Source organism: Protomyctophum parallelum (assembly GCF_964188405.1).
Source record: "Protomyctophum parallelum genome assembly, chromosome: 13".
In the NCBI taxonomy this organism is placed as follows: domain Eukaryota; kingdom Metazoa; phylum Chordata; class Actinopteri; order Myctophiformes; family Myctophidae; genus Protomyctophum; species Protomyctophum parallelum.
Genome location: NC_139708.1, coordinates 12,785,694 through 12,809,327, shown reverse-complemented (window position 1 = coordinate 12,809,327; position 23,634 = coordinate 12,785,694). Strand labels below are relative to the sequence as shown.

Here is a 23,634-nt window from a genome sequence, read left to right as displayed (position 1 = left end):
GCAGTTAACGGTTGTCCGCAGACAGACAATTGGCAAAAACAATTTAAAAAATAAATAACCCCAAAACATATTAATTGTGACATTAATTCATATCGTACGTATATTTATTTTTGTCCAAGCGTTCACTCTTCTTGTAGGTATAGGATATTTATTCCACTTGACGATGGGATAACAACATGAACGAAGGGAGTAAAAATGGCAGAAGTAATCCTTAACAGTAGTTTTTTTATACAGTTAGTTGTTCTCAGGTGCCAGAGTGTTAATGTCTACTACTTAAATTTAACAGCAACCAATATCTGCCACTAGTTTTCTTTTCTTTTTTCTTCTTTTTTTGTATTCTGCCTGGCTAATCACACTTGTGGTAATGATATTAAAACAATAAATTATATATTTAGAATGCTGTTGTTCATATAGTAGCATTTATAAGTAAAACACAAACAAAAAAAAGAAAACTGTGCCATATGCTGCTATGTTGAGATGGACTACAGGATGTTGTTCTTGTGAGGTAGTCTTTCTGAGTCTGAATCGCATTGTCTTTTTTTTATATATACTTTTAAATTCCAATCGGTCTATGTGAAAGTTGATTCTCCAGCAAAAACACTAGAGGGCACTACAACTCAATTAAATGCACTGCGGGATTGTAGCTTGTTGGATGGATGCAGTGAGTGGGTTATTATGCCTAGCTTTAAAAGTCCATTTACATATGTTGTTTTAGAGCAGGTCAAGGGCCAAGTGAGCAAAGTGTAATGGCATTCATTCAGGTTCTACGTCGTCTTGTAAACTAACATCTTGTTTCTCGCAATGAGCATGTGTGAGTTATGTAACATTATGTGACAAACAAGGCTCAGTCCGAGCTTGTTCCAAGGTTCTATTTCTCACTTCCTTCTTTCAAGCCACAGAGTACTGTGCAGTCAACACAGATCCCACTTGGGCCCACCCACTGTTTATTTTTGGGGCGTTGAACATGGCGTCAAGTGAATAATGGTTTTGTGCTTTAAAGCAAGAGACTCCATCATCTAAACAATGAATCACTGTAATCAGAATCCACAGTACATTTTTAATCTGTTAAGGAAAAAACAAAACAAAAAAAGTGCCTATTAAGTACCACATGACTGAGGTTTTTGGTTTGCCCCTGAGAGGTGTGTGGTTTGGGTGTGACCGGCTGGCTGCGTTCTCTCCCTCTGAGCTGACTACATGTAAAAAGCATTTAGCACTATTATTGTGGTCCCTGGGCTCGCTCACACACAGTGCCTTCAATGTGGCTTCTGTCCTAGCAGGAGGCTTTTCTCCTTCATGTCTTAAGCCTGATATGAGCTAAGCCTGATTTAAACCTAGTTGCGTGCCCATGCTGTGCAGTGAAAATAGAAGATCTACAAGCTCTCAACACGTAAGCTTGTAAATCGGCTATTTGCACTTGACTAGGTAAAACCCAGGCTTTGTACTTGGCTGCATGCCAGTGTCGCACACCAGAAGTAGCTAACATTCCGGCTATTTTCAGTGCACAACGAAGTATATGAAGTCATTTATGGAATCCTTTAATTCACTGTCCTCGCCTCCGCCCAACAAGCATTGTAGCTGGTCTGAGATGAGAAACAAAATTAGTGAAAATAGGCTAGCTGATCTACAAGTTCACGATGTGGCACTTTGTGAGCTTGTAGATTGGCTATTTTCACTATTTTAAAATGATGATGATAAAGGAATGGTTTTGGACATACAGGGTTTCCACCTGACATTAATGATGTCACAGGATGGATGGTCAGTGTTGATGGAATGAGCGAGAGAGAGAGCGGGAACACTGACACCTTCACCTTATGGAAATCAAGAGCAAAGTGAATAAAGTTTGTTGAGTTAAATAAAGTTGTTTTTCTATGTATCAAAGTGTGTTTCTCTTGCTTCACATCAAAATGATGGTTTCATACATTTTCCTTTCTTCAAGTTCATTGTTTTTATAGAGTATAGTCATACCACATTTGGGTTTTAAGATAAGTTAGTTACTGTTGTATTCTGTTATGAAAAAAGAAAAACTTAATTTGAATGACTCAAATTACTCTTGAGTGCAAATGGATCCAAATGTAATTACAAACCTTCAATTGTCCATTTTATATTACATTTGGTTAAATTACAAGGCTTTTCAGGTGGATTATCCTGGACAGGAATAGTTATATAAGTGAAATTGAAGCGATGGCACTAAGAAATTAGCTGGATACTGGATAAATGGGTACTCTCCTAATTGGCTGAAATTGTGTCACCTACCTGAACACATTTTCTGTTTATTAAAGAGAGAGAGCCATGCCATGTTACTGAACAAACGTAACACTATAGCAATGATTAGCCTACAGAATATAGTGCTTTAACCTTAACAAGAAACATTGTTTTGACCAAAAAATACCACTTACCCTATCTTTAATTGACATAGTCATATTATCGTTAATTGACATAATAAGAAATACACTGTCCAGATGAACTGCATAGCATCATAGATAGAATATATCCACCGGCACTAGGCAGAGAGGACACTACAGTGTGCAGGCAGATCAGGAGGGAGTCATTGTCAACTCTGCCACCAAATTAAAAGCACAGAAATTGGTTTGTTTGCTGTAGTCAGAATGGATAATGAATTAATAAATAGTATAGAACAGGTAACTCATTTGATTATTTGGGAATGCCTAGTATCTTAGAAATCAGAGATAGTGCTAGCCTAGTACTCAACTATGTATCCCACCCCATACACACACATAGTAGGATACAGTACTGCAGCAGTGCAAGTATACAAATACCAACTTGAATTTACACACACACACACACACACACACACACACACACACACACACACACACACACACACACACACACACACACTCACACAGTCACACACACACACACACACACACACACACACACACACACACACACACACACACACACACACACACACACACACACACACACACACACACACACACACTCACTCACTCACTCACTCACTCACTCACTCACAGCTCACTCTCTCTATCTCTCTTTCTCACAGTTAACAGTCTTTGTATGAGTTGTGCTTGAAATGTATCAATCAATCAAACTATATATTGCATTATACTGCATTGTTACGGCATTATTACACTTAACTTAATGTTTTATTTGATTTGATTTCTGAGAGTACAAGAATGTGCTGCTTAAATATTCTGGCACGTGACATTAAACATTGAACCTTGAACTTTTTTAAATATACGTAGGCCTACATTATGCCAGTGGTCCTCAAACGTTTTCGTGCCAAGGACCCCTTCACTGCATTTGAAGACAGCGTGCGGGAGTCCCTTCTTTTTCATTATGTCAAGGACCCCCCAAATTAACATTTGGTCACAGACCCCCTTCTTAAAATGTGTGGTTTACAGAAAGCCACATGATTTGTGATTAAAGTGTTTAATTATGTCATGGAAATAGCAGATTTATTATTAAACACATGTTTGATTCATGCAATTAACTAATTTGGCTAGGGACCCCCTGGAACCCCCTCAATTAGACTTTTAATTTGTAGACATGGACAGGAAGTGCTGTGTCCTTAAACCTCAGTGTGCATTACTTGATGCTCCGTGCCGCAGCCTGGCCGCAGCCTGGCCGCAGCAGTTATTTGCAGTGTTGCCAAGTTTGCTTATTATAAGCTGATTTGGGCTTGTGTTCCTGTAAAGTTGCTTGCAAATATATCATTTGGTTTGATTGATTGATTGATTGATTGTTTGATTGATTGATTGATTGACATTTTTATTTAAAAGTTTGTAGAATGGGTACAGTTCAAACGAAAGTACAGGTCCATTTTCAATTCATCAGAACATTTAAAGACGTACAAATATACACTTCAATTTATATACAAATCATCAGTTAAAAATGGAAAAAACATGTACAGTATGAAAAAGATAAAGGGGGGGGGGGGGGGGGGGACTTTGACTTTTTTACAGGGGCAGCAGCCTCCCGTAGGTGCTCTTTGAGAGTGGATTTGAAGGAGAAATTAGAACCCGGCAAGTTGGCAACTACCGCCCTATTTCTATTCTAAGCTCCATCTCGAAAGTGAAAAAACAGGTTGAAAAGTATCTTGCCACTAATAAATTAATGTACGAGTTCCAATCTGGTTTCAGAACATCCCACTCCACTGACACATGCCTCCTCTATTTGAGCGACCACATCAAACACGAGGTGGATGCTGGCAAATACTGCAGCATGGTCATGCTGGACCTCCAAAAGGCTTTTGACACCGTGAACCACTCCATACTGGTTAACAAGCTATAAAAGCTATTGGTAGCACATCAGTGAGCTGGATGCAATCCTACCTGGAGTGGAGAGAACAGATGGTGGAGGTCAATGGAACACTGTCTCCCCCCCTCCCAGTGAGCTGTGGCGTTCCACAAGGAAGCATACTAGGGCCTTTACTGTTCCTAATATATGTAAACGACATGACATCAGCTTGATGTATAGCAGATAATAAACTATCCTTACACCTGGGAAAAACTGAATCCATTCTCTTCGGATCAAATAGTAATATCAGCAAGGCAGATGGCTTCTTGGTTAGAGTGGGTGACAATATTATCACACGAAAAGATGAAATTACCTACCTAGGTTCTATCCACCAACTTAATCAAAAAAGTCAATCAAAGAACAAGATTCCTTTACAGGATCTCCTCACTGGTCAACAAAAACACCTTGAAGACCTTAACAGGAGCCCTCGTACAAGGTTTATTTGACTATGCATGCACCTCAGGTACCACAGCACCTCAAAGGCACTTAAAACGAGGCTCCAGATTTCCCAAAACAAACTGGTCAGGCTCCTACTTGGCCTCACCCCCCGAACCCACCTCACCTCTGCCCACTTTGACAGGCTGGAATGGCTTAGGGTCTACGACAGAGTACAGCATCTTGCAATGGGTCTGGTCCACACGATTCGATACACCACCAAGATACCCTGTCTAAATACTTCCTTAATGTTAACGAAGTCCACACCCACAACACCAGAGGGAGTGCAACAAACCATGTACAACCCAGATTCGGCACAAACAAGGGACTAAATTATTTTCCGTCCTATGCCACCAAAATGTCGAACGCCCTACCAACAGTCATTAAGACATGTTAATCCCTTGACTCGTTCAAAACTGCTCTCAAAGGGCACCTACGGACGGCTGCAATTCAAAACTGGCCCCCGTAAAATATGAATCCCCCCCCCACTTCCCCTCACTGTATATGTTTCTTTTCCCTTTTTGCTTCCTTTATGATGAATTCCTGTTCTGTTCTTTGGCTATATAGAAGTGCCTATTTGTACGTCTCTAAATGTTTTGATGAATTGAACATGGTGGACCCTCTTGTAAACAAGTGTAATGCTTAATTGGGTCTTCCACTCACAGTTAACAGTCTTTGTATTGAGTTTGTGCTTGAAATGTAGGCCTACTGCCATTCTGCAAACTGTTAATACATATTTCAATCAATCAAAGTCTAGGGATTCACATTTTTTTTTTAAATGTTATGTTTTTTTGTTAGGGATTCACAGGGATTTTTAAATAGCTGTTGGTAGGGTGTTCCACATTTTAGTGGCATAGGAGCTAAATTAATTTAAACGCTTGTTTGAATTCATGGTGGGTATTTTTTGTTTTGGGGTGCTTGTTTCTAAAGTCAAGCGTAGTTGCTTATTTGACCATTCATACTAGGGAGGCTATTATTCCAAATGTTTTACTATTTATTCATTTATTTCTCTCTTTCTTTTGGGGGAAAATAGCCTACATATAGCCTGCATGGAGTTCAGGTGTAAACCGCTTCTTTCTCTCTCAGAGTCAGAACCTGGCAACACCGGCTCTTTATCAGATGCAGTGTGGATGCGAGCCTCTTCAGTGTGAAGTTCACTGCGGCTGAACAACTACTACCACTCACGCACACACTCCCTCTCCGGACGATCGAGCCCACCACCACCACCACCACACAATTCATGCCCGCAAACTAAAAATAAAAAAAGACATAATTTAATTTTAATTTTCTACTTTTCTTAATAAAACAAGAACTCACACTCACAATGATGGACATGGACAACGTCATCCACGCCATTGTCTTCACGGTGGTCGCGGGCTACATCGCGTACGTCTACCTGAAGAGCAAGTACGGAGGAGCCCAGCCCGCAGCCGAGGAGACGAACGTCAAGCGCCAGGTGGGCTACGAGGGCATCATCCCCCCCTCCAGGGGCATGGCCATGGGAGTACTGCATGAGGAGCACCACCACGTCGAGCCTGCCGCTGCTCCTGCTGTTGTGGTGGAGGAGAAGCACGTCCCTGAGCCCGAAGTTGTGCCCGTTGTCCCCGAGGTGGTCCCAGCAGCGCCCGTTGTGGTGGAGGAGATCGCCGTTGTAGAAGAGAAGCACCACCACGTGCACAAAGAGCCCGAGGTTGTAGAGGTCCAGGTAAGAAGAGATGATGGATGGAATCTGCATAGATGGATGGATCAGTGGTTCTCAAACTGTGTCATTTCAAAGAACCTCCTTAATGTAGGGTAAGTGACTTTCTTTGGTTCAAATAAGTGTTAAACAGCTCTATATTCTGATAGTACTCATTGCTAGAGGGTGTTTATTCAATATTCAGTAACAGGAGTCCAGCTCTTTATTAAACAAAATGTGCATGTTCAGGTCATATGATAAACAATCAGCATAGAGAACTCAGACAGGATACAGATTAAACAAGTGGAATTAGAAGGGGTGACACTAAGACATGAGCCGAAAGAATTGTAACTGGAACACTATAAAAATGAAGCTAATGAATGGGTGCTCTCTCCTGATTGGCTGAAAGTTTGTCACCTACCTGAAAATGTATTTTCTGTTTATTAAAGAGCTGGAGAGACAGGGAGACTCCTGTTACTGAACACACTATGTAGCAATGATTATAGATGTTTAACCTTTTAGCAAAAAACTTTTGTTTAAACCCAAAAATATCACTTACCCTACCTTTTTTACTCTGAGCTTATACAAAGGGAACAAAATGGACCAGTACGGGTCCATTTGGTTCCATTTGTATGAGCTCAGAGTTACAGACCTGTAAGGGTCCATTTGGAACCCCCCCCCACCCCGAGTATCCCTGAAGCAGGTTCCCCTACTGTACCCTACACCAATTTGACAACCACAGGGATGGATTTATTCTTATTTTATTCATTATTGCATTTGTGCGTGCACAGCTACTGCACACAGGGCACACTTTTAGATTGGCACAGTAGTAGTACCGGTAGTAGTAGTAGTAGTAGCAGCCTAAAAAATAAATAACACATTTTAAATAAAGTAAGGAATTTGTTTATTTCACTGTGGACCAAAATGACGGGTAATTGTGAATTATTATTTTAATTGTGGCACAATGGGTCCTCCATAATAAAACGGGGAGCAGATATGCAGTGTGATGATCAATGGCATGACTACAGTGTCACTTAAACTGCACACAGCTTAATGTAGTCTACTGTTACCCAAAGTCACATATATGTAGTTTGTCCAGATAATTCGCTTTTGAAGGTTTATGGAGGTCTTATTGGCAGTTGTATAGTTTTGTTTTATCCACGTGCCAGTCACACATGTTGTGTTGAGCCTTGTATTAGATTGTAGACCATTGAACTCTTGTGAAGATCTCCAGACGTTTGGTTTCGAAGCTAAGTTCAAAGCATTGGATTGGATTCCATTCCGCACTCTGGAGTGGAAATGGTGCTCCTCCTTGTTCTGTTTACTGGCGATTGAAAGATCTTTGAAAGATCACAGACACATTTTCTCCCTGAAGATCTGTCATGATCTAAAAGTTGAACAGAACGAAGAGCACTATTTGCCATGTTCACATCTTTCATTTTATGTTCATCTCAATTTGCTCCTACACCTGGACAGTTAAAGTGTGATGAACACGCACTACTGTCTCTTCTTCAAAAGCAAGTTCATGGTAGACAAGTTGTTGAGCCCATAAAACTGAACTTTAACTTCAACTTGCTGTGTAAGTGGTACATGATAGTGTCTGACTATGCATTTCTCACTGTCTGGCACACCTGTCAACCCCACTGGCTCGACTCAGTGTCGTCTCTGAAAGGTCACTTTAGCAAGACCTGATCTTTTCCAAGCTACGTTTTTTTCCTTTCTGACCTTTTCGAGCACTAGCGCATAACCAGGGGCCCTTTTTTGAACAGGCCCCAGACTAGAGGGAAGAATGTCGCCCGTAACATGAGGTATGTGCTCTCTACAAAGAAAGGCACAGAACACCGCTCTATATTTGGTGCCTAACCTATATTTACACGTATGTCTCTTGACATTGGTGTCACATGGCTGTAATGGACCCCGCCGCTCGCGGGGGGACAAGCTGAAAGGCCAGTACCACCCATAGAAGTGGGTGTGACAGCGGGTTGGACTTGGGAACATGTGAATGCCACTTGGTGAACACAATCTGCTGTGTTATTTCTGATGAATACTTCAGGGTGTGTGCTGCTGGCTCCGTTGAGATCGCTGGTTCTTCAATATTGAAGTGATTGATAGTTTAAGAACCAAATTACTTATGGAAGCTTTCCATCCATTAAGGTCTTGAGCGTGGTTTGCTGTACAAACTGCACAACTGTCCAGAATGCATGTACATTTGGTTCCAGACTTTGTACACTAGGAGTTAAATCAACACAGATGATATTCCAGTGTAGATTGTGGTCAGAGAGATGGAACACACGCAACTGGGAGTCCTTGATCTAAAGTTTAGATAGAGGTTTATAACTAGTCCATACGGCAGCACATTTAGTTTCTAAATTGATGATATAAGCTGTTGTCATATTAATGAATGCAATACAAATTGTCCAGTTGGCTGGTGTATATGATGAACTAGTCAGAGAGAGAAACATACTTGGATGCAATTCTGAATAATAGCCAAGTCAGATAATGTATCCATTGGCCATGTGCTGTACAGGCCAGTGTGCGAGAGTGACTGTACTCGACATAAACAGGATCTGGTCCATGACAAATGGTCCTCCTGCAAGAAAAGACTCGTCACACACCCTCCCTGAGCCATCTCTCGTCCCCTATCATTATACAAACTTACAAAGCAGTTTGCGAGCGAGCGGACAACAAAACTGCACTCAACCGCTTTTTATGGTGGGCACTTGAAGGCTCCATATGCTGCCTAATTTGTTTGACTCTTGCCCTATTAGGTCCCATGCCATGAAAAGTGCCCTTAGCTACAATCTGTACTGTATGTTCCAGTGTTTTTTTCTACTTTTTGTTTCTTTTTTTCTTTTTCTTTTTTAGAGTTTGGCATTGCGCAAAAAAGTCCACATTAAGGAGCTTGTTTCTCCACCCTATACACAGTATAAGTGAGACAGACCATCTACTGTTCCCTTGGCCTCCAAGCATTTGTCACAACAGTTGCTTGATTCAGTTGAGCTGCCTCTGTGGGAAGTCATAACAGATTGTCCAGCCAGTCATCCTGCAATGAAATGACATAATCACTTGTTTTAATGCCGTAATCCTTTCAATGCAACTAAAGTCAATTTCCCATTATCGACTCTTACTGTATAGTCTGTGTCATTAGACTATCTTTGCGAGGGTGTCAGACATTTAGTCTTAGTCTTTTTTCGAAGATTGTGTTTCTGAGTTTCTGACATCATTCTATGATACAGTATGGGCATAAGGAGTAGGCTGCTAATTCATACTGCTGCTTCTCCCCACGGCGCAACATTGTTGTAACGCTGAATTTATGCTCCTCCGTAAGGTAAAAAAGCAGATCTACAAGCTCACAGCGTGACGCTTCGTCAACACACTGTGAGCTTGTGGATGCCGCATGAAACCATCGTACGATAAGATACAAATTGGGTACAAAAAATAGATTTACAGTAGTTTGACAGGAAAGGGGGAGAGAGATAGGGCGAAGACACACAGCAAAGGTCGTCGGGCTCGGGACTCGAACCCGCGACACGCTGTCAGGCCGGATTACCAGCCTATACGCCTGGACCGCTCGGCCGGCCCAGGCCTTAACGCAGGTTTCTTTTGTCTTTTTTGTCTCGTTGCAAATCTATGCTTTGAAGTTAAGACCAAGCGCACTGCCACTGCACAATATAGACTGAACTGTCCTTAAAACATCTGGTCTAAAATGCCATCAGTTTTAGTATTGTTGCAAACAGCTAGGGTCAAAGTTGCAGACATTACTACATCTTCAAATGAAATAGGATTAGTCTGCATTACATAATGATTTAAGGATTTCTATTCAGCGCTGCTGTGTTATGGCAGACAGATTTAACACAGCCAAGCTACATCTGCAGGCAGGGAGCTAAGGAATGTTTGGGCTGATTCCATGTGTTGCTATGAGAGTTCCTTCACCTCTCTCTCTCTCTCTCTCTCTCTCTCTTCGTGTGTGTGTGTGTGTGTGTGTGGTGTCACCCTTCCTCCCTGTTTCTCTGTCTGCCTCTCTCTCTCTCAACCACCTTCTCCAACCACCTTCTCCATGCCTTCCTTCACTCTCTTCATTCTCCTCCACTTTTCTCACACTCGTGCATGTGTTTGCATGATGTGTGCGACGTCAATGCGTTGGAGTCGAAGTGAGACACAAAGACAACATGTTCCACTCCTCGGCCCGTGGCTCTGCCGGGAACAAAATGTCAGTCTCCTTCACCCCTCCTGTACCATGGGTGCATGCCTCCTTTTAAAAGAGCTGCGTGTAACTCCCAACGCTATAGTTGCATAAGCTGACCCAGCTGCCTCATGATATATACTGTGCTAGCAGCCACCAGACTGTGTGTGACTTTATACTGATTACTGAACACCTGTGGAGTGTCCACTGTCCAGTCCACGTGTCGCAAGGAACCAGGGCTGCACAAAGTCCTCACCCCCACCCAGTGCTAGGCCTGTGACAATTATTACATAATCTCCTAATCATTTGAGATAATAGCACTTTTCTTTTTTTTTGTATTTTTCTTTTTTTGTATTTTATATATTGTATGGAGGGACAGACAGTAGGCTGACAGGAAATGGGGAGAGAGATGGGGGTGCCTGGACCACTGAGCAGTTATTTTGTCATAATCGTCGTCATACTCTTTTCAATTGACTATATTCACACAGCGGCCATTTTTATTCCTGGGTGTTGGGGTAAATGGGGTGGCAAGTTGCAACAGGGTGGCATTTCATTAACTGGCTCGTCATGTTATTTTCCCTCATCGGCTGCCTAGGATGTGTTGTTTCCTTATGGACCATGCTGGCAAAGCCATGTTGGACGAGCTTTTCGGTTATGTATTGATTCACAATAGCCTCTTTTATATTTACCGTATACAGTAGTAGCTTCCCCGATGCTATAGGCAACGCTCACTTCCGCTGTGGTCCGTCAATGAAATGTTTCCCCAACGTCCACTTCCATTCTAAGCACAATCTTAACCTTTTTAAATTAAATGTGTTGGATGTGTGCGCTCCACCTTGGACTTTATACGTTTTATAACAATATTTCATTCCCAATTGATAATGTATTTGGCCACAGACCATCCACTTGAAAATATTTTGTGCCAGGGACCCCCCAAAAGAGATTGTCAAGATTTCTTTCAATAGGCCTACATTTGAAAAATGGCCATCACATCAACACACGTGAGCTTGTAGACAGACAATTTAGACTCAGACTCAGTAGGATACACTTCTGTTGTATCCTACTGACTCAGTAGAATACACTGCTGTTGTATCCTACAGTAGGATACACTGCTGTTGTATCCTACAGTAGGATACACTGCTGTTGTATCCTACAGTAGGATACACTGCTGTTGTATCCTACAGTAGAATACACTGCTGTTGTATCCTACAGTAGGATACACTGCTGTTGTATCCTACAGTAGGATACACTGCTGTTGTATCCTACTGACTCAGTAGGATACACTGCTGTTGTATCCTACTGACTCACCTGTCCTTGCGGAGCCCCCACCGTAGAGCCTTCGTCCTACTCCTCCCTGCTGACAGGTGCCACGCCCAGCCCGTAGGAACTGATTCAGTGACACCGTCCCCCTAGACACTATTTTTGAATACCCAAATGATTAAATATGATGATGATTAAATCTATGGCTTAAGTGGCTCAAATTTGACCCCCACACACACACACACACACACACACACACACACACACACACACTTGTGAGAATAACAGGTTTATATAATATGCTGAGACATGTGACATAAGATTATTATTGTCTGTTGGAAAAACCTTTTTCTTTTTTTCAGGATACAAATTCAAAAGTATCAGATTGACAAGCTCGAAATGTGCTTGTCAATCTTCTACTTTTGATGCTTTTGTTTGACGCTGTATTCTGATCAAGTAGGCCATTAAATTACGAAACAACACAACGTTTAAATATCGAGATACAAGGTTTCTGCCCGACCGCGACGACATGTATCTCATGTGTCACCAGTACATAGATTTATAGCTGTGCACCCTTCTACCCACCGCCCTCACCCCTAAACATGTCCACATGTACCCGACTCCCTCGCCGCGGAGAGCCTAAAGTGGTTCAGTGACCTTTGGACACATGTGTGCTCAGCTTAGCATGTTGGCGTGTCCATCTCTCAGATTACATGTCTGAGCACAGCCCCGAAGTCCACGTGTGTAAATCCACCCCTTTCCTTGCAGTTGGCTACTGATAAGGAGACAGGCATGCATGTAACATAATCAGTATCGGAAGGATCAGAGAATCAGAATCGACTTTATTGTCACAGGTGACGGCCAAATTGATATGTATTTGGCGGCGACGCAACATTTTTCAAAAGTTTCCAAATATATTTTCAAAAATGTTGGATGTATAAGCTTGCAGTGCGGCACAAAGTGGTGTGCTGTGCAGCAGTCAACAGAAAAGTCTTCAGTTTTTGATTGAAAGTTTCCTGGGAGTTTGTTCCAGATATGTGGTGCATAAAGACAGAATGCTTCAAAGGTTAAAGCCTCAATGTGCGATTTCCTCAACCACCTGGCTGTATGTAGAACAGCAGGAACATTGTGTTCTGAAAGATAACACCTGAACATCATCATCCTAATGATTGTGCTAATTATTTTAAAAAGCAGCTTAATTGGTTGATGTTTGTCATATGATAATAATCAAAATTTACAAAGTAACTAAAGTTTTGTGGAATAAAAAGTACAGATTGTTTTCCTCTTAGATGTAGTAGAAGTATATATATATATATATATTTTTTTTTTATCCCACGATTTTGTAACCCATTTTTCATCCCTGTGTCAATCATCTAATGTGATCCTGGGCTCTACACACCCTCCGCCAACCTGGGGAGAGCAACGGACTTAACTCATGCTTCCTTCATGCTTGAGTGTCCAAGTTGCTCCTTTACACCTGTCAGGGGGGAGTTTCCCTGGTTGGACGTAGCGCGTTGAAGGAACACGTTATTCCAACCAGTTCCTTTCCCCTCCATCAGGCTGGCCAGGGGGAGGCAGTTTAGAGACCAGGATTACTGCATGTTTTTGTGAGGGTATCTACCCTAGGGGACACGGGGAGAACATGCAAACTACACACAGAAAGGCCCTTTCGCCAACCCCGCCTTCGGGTATGGGCACTGATGACGCAGAGGAGGAAACACGCCGCCAGCACCCACAGCGCCCTGAGCGGGAATCGAACCCAGGACCTTCTAGCTGTGAGGCGACAGCACTACCAACTGTGCCACCGTGCCCCCAAGAAGTATAATTCTTTAAAAAATTAAACAAGCAAGCAAAGTAAAGGTCACACAAAACATTTACTCAAGTACAGTACTTGAGTAAATGTGCTTCAGTTAGTATCCACCACTGTGAGGAAGTCAATAAGGGGACAGAGGAAGCCTGGGGGCCCGACACAAAAAAGTGTATTTTTGTGTACTCTAGTTGGCAGAGCAAACATGCACCGTCCAATCCCGAGGGTTGATTTAATGGGCTATTTCACTTTAAAACACTTCTGGGGTCATTGTTTCCTTGATTTCAATAATCAGACCCCCCCCCCCCCCACCACCACCACCCACTGTGTGTAATGGGGGGTGGGGGCTCATACTGCACATCCTAAAAATCGTCAGTTGTCCCATAACGGAATGAGCTAATTGTGAATCACCATGCCTATTTTAAGGGCACGCACATGTGCGTGCGTGTATATGTGTGTGTGTGTGTGTGTGTGTGTCAAACATTCCGCTCCCATGTGAGTCTTATCATGCGTCTAACAGTAGCATGTAATGGAATCCGCTGAGCTGATTACTGATTGGTCAGGCTCCGCGTCCTGAACTACCATCAACTGGATATTTCCCTCAGAGCGGTTCCTTGTTCCTAGAGTGGTGTAGACTAGGAGAGTGGTGTCATTGAGGGGGCAGAAAACAGCGCTTGAGCGCTGTTCATGCAGTCCTGGAGTGTGACATGCTGGAGTTTTAAATGAATTGTTTTTCAACGAGGGTGGCGCAAATATCAGCTATTTTAGCCATGTGTGCAACATGCCAACTGTTTTAAAGTATTGTACAGTAGTGACAGCTAAAGTCTGTTATGTTTATGTTGTACTATTACTAAAAAACGATCTAAAATAAAGGGATAAGTAGAGCCGCCATTGGACTGACCCCGGGAACTTGCGTGAAGTGAACGGAGTTGTCACAACTCTCTCATCTAAACAGCGCTGCTTGTTCTCACCCCCACCTTTCAGTAAGCAAAGGAGAAGATACCCTGTATTGTTTTGGTCTTTGTTGGCCTAGTATAGCCAGTGGCCAGCAGTGGGGGCATTTACTTAAATATTGTACTTAAGTACAATTTTAGTATTTGTACTTTATTTGAGTATTTCCAATTACTCCTACCATCTGCTCCAATACATCTTGAATTCCAAATATCATACTTTTACTCCACTGCATTTATTTGAAAACTTAAGTTACTACTACTAGTTATTTTTTAGATATGGAATATTATTATAAAACATACAGTACATTATCCACTTCAGCCCTATATTCATTTCGGCCATTTGAAAATAGCCGATCTACAAGATCACATTGTGAGCTTGTAGATCTGCTATTTTTAAGAGATTTTTATATACAAACTTGAATTGGGACATTCTGCACAATGAGTACTTTTAATTTTGATGCCTATACTTTTGTACTTTTACTCAAGTACATTTTGAATTCTGGACTTGAAACAGAGTATTTCTATATTGCATTATTGATGCTTTTACTTAAGCAAAACATTTGAGTACTTTTCCCACCACTGGTGGTGAGTCAGAACAGAGGATGTTATTGAACAGTAGCCTGTCTTGTGCTAAACAGAGAGCAGAGAACACTGGTTGTTTCCACTCATGAGGTTAGACCAGCACCACCCAACAGCAGCATGCTCTTTTTTTGCCAGGTGCTTGAAAAGCGCCTGGACTACATTTTGATAGTACCTCTAGTACTAACGGCCATAAAGAGGACTATAAAGACGACCCTATACTGGACACCTTTTCATGATTGGCTGCCTCCAGTCTAGGCTGCCTTTTAGCCATTGGGAGACTTGCCCATAAAACCCATAGTCTGAACGGTGCAATGTGTCTGTATTCTTTGCAAGAGGAACGGACGGAGCGAGAGTGGCAACAGAAGCTAAGTTATGAGCATGGAGCTAAAGGAAAGTCATAACAAAACACAGTGAGTGAACAACGGCCGGAAGGCGGGATAGTACAGCAGATAATAGGAACGATCTTTCACTTGGTGATACAAGCGTGAAATTTGGCATAAACATGCCTCTGGGTCACCTCTTTAACTTTTTTAACCGAGCCAACGAAAAATCCAATATGGCGATAATTTTTCAAGATGGCCGCCAAATAAAAAAGGCCTTTTGTGGCGGTTCTGGACAACCATGGGTGCGGCCGACTCGAGACCGGGCACTGCACTCCCTGTGGGTGTGTGGAACGTGTGTGTCGAATTTGAAGTCGGTGGGGCGAACGGTTCTCGAGTTACGTGGATTACAGATGTACACACGCACACAAAATTCGTGCAATATAGCAGATCATTGGAACGGTTGTTCGCTTGGTGATACAAGCGTGAACTTTGTCATGAACCTTCCTTTGGGTCAACTCTTTAACTTTTTTAACCGAGCCATCCAAGAATCCAATATGGCGGTGCTATTTCAAGATGGCCGCCACATCTAATTGTTAGCCTATGTCTACATTTCTTACAAATTTTAGGAAGAATTTCACCATTATAGATAGATAGATAGATAGTTTATTATTATTATTATTATTTTTATATTCTTTATATAATTTCTTTATTTTTTGTTATTATTTTTAGTTTTCATACTGAAAATGGTAGCATGCTAATGCTAACTTAATGCTAACATGGTAGCATGCTAATGCTAACATAATAATGCTAACATGGTAATATGCTAGCATGCTAACATAGCATGCTAACATGATAATGCTAACATGCTAATTAGCATTAGAAAATGGTAGCATTAGCATGCTACCATTTTCAGTATGAAAACTAAAAATAATGACAAAAAAAAAGAAAAAAAAGAAAAGAAAAAAAAAATCTATCTATCTATAATGGTGAAATTTTTCCTAAAATTTGTAAGAAATGTAGACATAGGCTAACATTTAGATGTGGCGGCCATCTTGAAATAGCACCGCCATATTTGATTCTTGGATGGCTCGGTTAAAAAAGTTAAAGAGTTGACCCAAAGGAAGGTTCATGCCAAATTTCACGCTTGTATCACCAAGCGAACAACCGTTCCAATGATCTGCTATATTGCACGAATTTTGTGTGCGTGTGTACATCTGTAATCCACGTAACCCGAGAACCGTTCGCCCCACCGACTTCAAATTCGACACACACGTTCCACACACCCACAGGGAGTGCAGTGCCCGGTCTCGAGTCGGCCGCACCCATGGTTGTCCAGAACCGCCACAAAAGGCCTTTTTTATTTGGCGGCCATCTTGAAAAATGACCGCCATATTGGATTTTTCGCTGGCTCGGTTAAAAAAGTTAAAGAGGTGACCCAAATTTCACGCTTGTATCACCAAGTGAAAGGTTCTCTCACAATATGGCTGTTAGCCGCTGTACTAGGAGGTTGTGACAGAGAAACAAAAGTTTTTGGGAAGGAAAACAAAAAAGAGAGAAAGAAAGGGGAGAAAAGAAGATGCACAACGGAGCCGGCCAAGCAGGAGCGCTTGCTGCACAGTTATGACTGGAGTGTCATTCTGGTTATAGACTAAACTATAACCAGCCTGCTGTTGTAATTCAGTTTGGTCAACACAGTGAGGCGGGTGCTTCCTGCTAAAAGCACAGCTCCCGTTCCCAATGATTCTGTCTGTAATCATTTGAACAGTGTTGCCAAACAATCCCAAAAGAAGCCACTAGGCCACATGAGCATCAGATATTTGAAAATAGCAGATCTTCAGGCTCACAATGCGTTGCGATTGTGAGCGTGTAGATCTGTTTACCTGCAACCTGCAACTACCAATATTTATAAGTGACTTTACAGGAAAATCAAGCCCAGAGTAGCTTATAATAAGCGGACATGGCAACACTGGATGCTGCCTCTTTCGAGCTAAAATTGTTCAGTGACATTACGCTATTTGACTTTGTTTTCCAGTGGAGATGTCGCGGGAAAGGTGGGGGGGGACAAGTCATTGTAAGGGGCAACTGAACACTGCGTCTATTGATTGTCGGGACAGGGACACACAAAGCCTGTATGTGTGCGAGTCTTTGCATCCGTCTGTGTTTTGTCACTTTTTTGTGTGTTTGTGTTTGAAAGTCCTGGTTCGTCAAAGCAGCGCTCAACCCTGTTGCCACACACACACACACACACACACACACACACACACACACACCCTTTCTTGGCCATGAATTCCCCCTGGACATATATGTAATGGAGGTCTGTGGCGGTGTCAATCAACACCCAGAGATAAGACACAGCTGTGTGTGTGTGTGTGTGTGTGTGTGTGTGTGTGTGTGTGTGTGTGTGTGTGTGTGTGTGTGTGTGTGTGTGTGTGTGTGTGTGTGTGTGTGTGTGTGTGTGTGTGTGTGTGTGTGTGTGTGTGTGTGTGTGTGTGTGTGTGCCCGTGCCCACAGAGCAGGGTGGGAGGTCACCCACACATAACAACAGGCCTTGTTCTTGTCCCCCCCCCACCTCTCTCTATGAGCTGAAATGCAGGAAGAGTGCTTCAAGGCATTCCTTGGTTTTCCTAACCATACATAAATAAATGAAATGTATATTAAGCACTTCTGAAACCAACTCCTGTACAGTACATAAATATAGAAATATGAACGGCATGATTGAAAAATTCTGTAGCAAAATAAACAAATTTATTATGTTGGAAAATGCATTGACCACCTTCCTATTAATAAATCCGGACGGTTAGCTCAACCGTCTGGGCTGCCAAACCAGCCGGACGGCGTGCCGCGGGTTCGACTCCTGAGCCCGACGGCCTTTGCCACGTGTCACTCCCCATCTCTCTCCCCCTTTCCTCTCTGTCTACTGTGACTATCAATAAAGGCATAAACCCCCCCCCCCAAAAAAAACTAATCTTAAAAATCAAAAATGGCATTACAAAATAACTCATCTGCAAGCTCACAACAACTGTGAGATGTAGATCAGCTATTTTGGCTATTCGAATGTGTTGTTAGTGTATGGGGCTTACTTAAGTGGCTAACAAGGTTTCCGATTTCTTAAACGATCGACCTGATAAAATCTTACAATGTTATCTCTGTCGTCTTGAATTGTAAGAAACATCCTAATTCATATTGCTATGCAATGCAATGATGTTTTCTAATCACACTTGAACTTGAATCTATGAGGTGATAGGATACTGTGCTCTCACTCCCTCCAAAAGGCCTTTTCTGCTGCATCAGCTTATTGCCTCTGTTGGTTCCTTGTCAAGACTAACGGAGTGTTAATCTCTGTGGAGCCAGCTTGGCCCACACATATGATTTCTCCCCTGAGCAAGCAGGCAGGCTCAGTGATACGAGAAAAATGTCAGCACTTACACAAGAGACCTGGGGTCAAATTCAGCCTAGATACAAACAGATACAAACAGATATCCAGTTGATTATAGATGATAATAAAATAGAAAGAGTATATGAAAACAAATTCTTGGGAGTGATTCAACCCCATGTAGAATATGTGAGGAACAAGATGGCAAAAAGCATCTCGGTCATAAATAAGGCAAAACACCTACTCAACCCCAGCTCATTGCACACGCTGTACTGCGCAATGATCCCACCCTACCTGAACTACTGCTCTGAGGTATGGGGAAACGCCTACCAATCTACCATAAATCCACTGATTATACTACAAAAGAGCGCAGTAAGAGTAATAAACAATGTAGGATACCGGGACCACACACACCCACTGTTTTTACAATCTCACCTTCTGAAGCTCATAGATATGGTCAATGTTATATATACAGTATGTTCAAATTCTACAAATTATGTACAAAGCAAGATATAACCAATTACCGGTAAATGTACAAGACAAATTTCTGGATAACAATCATAGAGGACCACTGAACTTCAAAAAACCTGTTGAAACTTGAAAACGAGGAGCATCTCTTACTCTGTGGAATGAGCTGGAGGATGTATTAAAGCTCTGTGGAAACATAAACCAATTCAAAACTAGAGTGAAGAGAACTATTTTTGATGTATACAGAAATGAAGAAGGTACTACACAGCAGGAATCATTGTGTTGATGTGATGTATATTGTTATGCTTGTATGTTATATATGAATATGTGTAGGTGAATGTAAGGACAACATGAATGTATGCACTGTGCAGGTAGACGGATATCCATCAGTCTACAACACATGCACTTAAATATGCAAATGAACTCCAGGGGTAGGGCCCGACAAGCCTATGGCTTCTTCCTAGCCCTTTTTGGGATATTGGACAACAGACACTCAAAAGAAGTAGGAGAAAAATGGAAAGATGTTTTATGTATGAACTGTATGTCCACCACCATGTTCCACCAAAAACTGAACTAAAAACAAAACTGAACTGAACTGTAAAGTACCACTGCTCTACATAAAGGAGTAGATTGGTTCAAATAACCTTTTTATTAATACAAAAAAAGACCCAACATGAACATACAAGTCTCACCAGAACAAAGAACCCCATTCAATCCCCAAACCTCGCAGCCACTGTTTGTCTGAAGGAGAACCTCTTGTGCTGAAATTAAAACATCATGGGGGGATGATGTCATCGGAGTATTACTCATCATACAAACATTAGGCCACTCCTCATCGCAGAAAGAATGATTTGACCAAATTAGGTGTGATAGAACATGGCCAAATGTGACGGATGGCTTGTGGTGTTTGGGCTACATATAGTACATCTCATTAGCATCATCTCACCTCATCAGTGCTACATCAGTCAAAGTGGGGTTTGGGGAACCCCAAATGTCCTTGAGGGGGTTCTATAGGGGGGGTCCTTGCAGCTATCACTGCAAATGGACAATTACAATTTACAATTTAGGCATTTAGCAGACGCTCTTAATCCAGAGCGATTTACATTAAGCAAGAACAAAAAGGTATGGCAATACATCACATAATTCAAATGCATTTATCATGAAACATGCGTAAGCTAAGACCTAACCTAATTATAGGTCTGTAACTCTGACAGTGTGCAAATCTGTCATGGGAGTCTGTGGCCTGACCCCCAGGGGGTCATCACATGATCTCTGGGGGTCCCCAGATTACATGAAGTAATCAGGACACTATACTATTACTACTATATAACCTGGTGAAACAATGCCCAAATTGTCAAATCGTATAAGAAAGCTGTAAAAAATGTGAAAAGAGCCGATCTACAAGCTCACTCAATGCCTCGCATTGCAAGCCTTTGCTTCATCCTTGAGGTTAGTTCCAGTGGTTGTAAGGAACTAAGTACATTTACTCAAGTACTGTACTCACGACGTGTCGCATCGTGAGCTTTACTTGTAGATCTATGATTTATTTTCTTTTTTAGTACTTGTACTTTGGTACCATAAGTACATTTTGATGCTTTTGTTCAAATGCAGGACTTTTCTTTTTTTTTTATACTTGTAGCAGAGTAACATTGTGAATGTGATATGAGAACTTCTTCCCACCACTGCCGGTTCTCTTCTGTATTTTGGTGTTTTAATAGCTGAGGAATTCCGGGGCATTCAGTTTCAGAGGAAGGGTTGGATGGCATTCCTGTGTGGGCGCAAGGGAGGGTTCTGGGCTGGGATTAGATGCCCCTCGGTCTGCCCACCAGAGAACAGCTAGGCCAACTGGCTTTAATACACTCGGTCCTTCCTGGTGGACTTTAGTTCTCAACCTCTTTCATTTCAATGACGCCTAGTTTGATATAAAAGATTATATCACTGTTGTCGGGGGGGCAGAATTTCTTTTTTTAAATTAACGCCCTACTTGATATTGAGAGATATACTTTATTAATCACAGAAGGGAAATTATTACAGCGTCACACAAAAGCATAAAAAGTAGCGGATCTGCAAGCTCGGAACGTTGGAGCTTTCGATCTGCTACTTTTGATATAATTTAGAATTTGAATCCTGAAAACAGTTTTGGACGTATGAGGTTTCCACCCGACAGAGACTATATATAAACAATGTCTGACCTCAAGATACAATTGGTCTTAGTAGAGCACCCTGGAATGCTCCACCACTCCTTTTTCTGTAAATATACTTTTTTCTGCTACTGGAGCTACTGTATGTACCGTTGAGAGACACCGGTTTCATGTCCCACCCCCCTCTTGCATGATGTGACCATGCATTTGTCGTTGTCCTGCTTTTGTCTGGCGATGAGGCAGGGACAGGTATTGACAGGCGGATACGTTTACCACTATCTGTCTATAACAGTCTGTGTGCCTTGTCTTTGTATGTGGAGCTAATCTCTCATAATGCTGGAGCGACCAGTGCCAGATTCCTTCCTTGTACATACTGCCAGTAGGCCACAGAAATATCTACAGTAATTCTCTTTGACATGTCGTATTATACTTTGAAATATTTTACTTTCTATGATGATTATAATGGAAAATTTGGACTAATACATTAATTATTTGTTTTACTTTTATTTTACCCAGGGACGGGTTTTCTGAGTGCACTTTTACAGCAACACCCTGCACACCCAGACACACATTAAAACTGAGAAAGCAACTGTCATTTTAGATTATTATATAAAAATAAAAATAAGTTAACTAATATATTCCAAATGTTGAGAATAACCTTCGCACACCTAGAATCAAAGCTTAAGAGCAGGTGCGTTAGCGTAGGCAAACAAGTGCACAGTCCACCACTGCATGGTTCTCCATCTTTTCAGCCCGACCCAAAATAATCATTTGAACTGGCGACCCTGACAACCACTGTCTTGGAATTGTAGGAGTTCAGGGCATTTCATTTTGATTGACTCTGTTCCACAAATATTATGAAAATAGCATATCTACAAACTACACTGAGCTTGAAGATCGGCAATTTTCACAATTGGTGCCTCTTTCTTGGATTATTTCTACTAGAGCAGTGGCCGTTGAACACTGGCCTACTTGGAACGATGCAAGTTGGAAATGATTCATGAATTCCCCACCCAGTTATTATGTTTGTGTCCCTTTTATGCCCATATATGGAGTTCTTTGTCAGGCATGCTAGAGTCTATGCAGATGTCAGAACATCATTGTGATGTAGAACAGGACAACTCCATATATGGAGATCTAGAGGTGATCAGGTGTGATAAATTGGCACATTTTGACCCTGTCCATAGCCTGTGCAGAGGCTTTTATGACCATATTTTATTATATTGTTTGAAGTATTAAAAGTCCTTAAAGGTATACTCAGTGATTTCACTCAAAAAACCTTAGGTTTCGTTTTTGGCTGTGGGACCCAGCCTTTCGTCCAATCAGGATAGAGAGTCAAAAACGAAACCTAAGGTTTTTTGACCCCCAGGGGTTAACTGGGGACAGGGAGGAACTCCTTATATGGCCAGCACACTCTATAGTAGGGAGGATTATCACAACAAAACAAAAAAATAAGTGATATTTGAATTAAGTGAAATCACTGAATATACCTTTAAATTGTCAGATCACTATCATCTGGGGACACACCGTTCCCGAGGACCTCATGATTCAATTTTCTTGCTATTATTTCGTTTAATTTGCAATTTTTTGCCTTAATTAGTGATAGTGACTTTAATCTTGTAAAGCCCTCTACGTACTGTCACTTGATACATCACAAGAATGTCATTGTTCAGAATGAGCTCTTGTGTTACACTTTTGACATAATTCACTTGCTGACATGAGAGGAAGAGGTGCGAACTACACATCGTTCTGTGTCTTTGATCACATTACTTGGTTCTGTTGTACCATTCCCATTGGGATATGACAAAGTAAAATAAAACTCTATTGCCTGTCCAATGTCCATCAAATTTGACATAAAATGGGAACACTGCACACTGGCAACCAGTATACAAACAATAAAAACAAAACTAATTCAATGCCAGCCAATTAAGTACAATATAAACTAGAACTGCACTCTGTCGAGTGCATACTTGCTTGTTGCACACTAGTAGGCCATAAATGGCCAACTAGTGCGCAAGCAGAGCGCGCATGTAATCTTTTCGCCCGCTGTAAACTGCCAAATTTCAGTATCTCTGTGGAGGAACGTTTGAAATGATTAATGTTTAGATGTAATTATTTGCTACCTACTATACCTACTAAATTAGATA

General features: G+C 41.7%; 1 protein-coding gene across 10 annotated transcripts in view; it reads left to right on the top strand.

The window, feature by feature from the left end:
- Positions 1–5,875: 5,875 nt before the first annotated feature.
- LOC310869719 (uncharacterized protein) overlaps positions 5,876–23,634 on the top strand; it is a 35,522-nt gene continuing 17,763 nt past the window's right edge. For all 10 annotated transcript variants that reach the window (XR_014570179.1, XR_014570180.1, XM_083780587.1 and 7 more), the window contains exon 1: positions 5,876–6,424. Coding sequence is in view for 8 of the 10 variants with exons in the window: in XM_083780587.1 (XP_083636713.1) it covers positions 6,044–6,424 (381 nt within the window). In the remaining 2 variants the exon portion in view is untranslated. The remainder of the gene's footprint in view (positions 6,425–23,634) is intronic.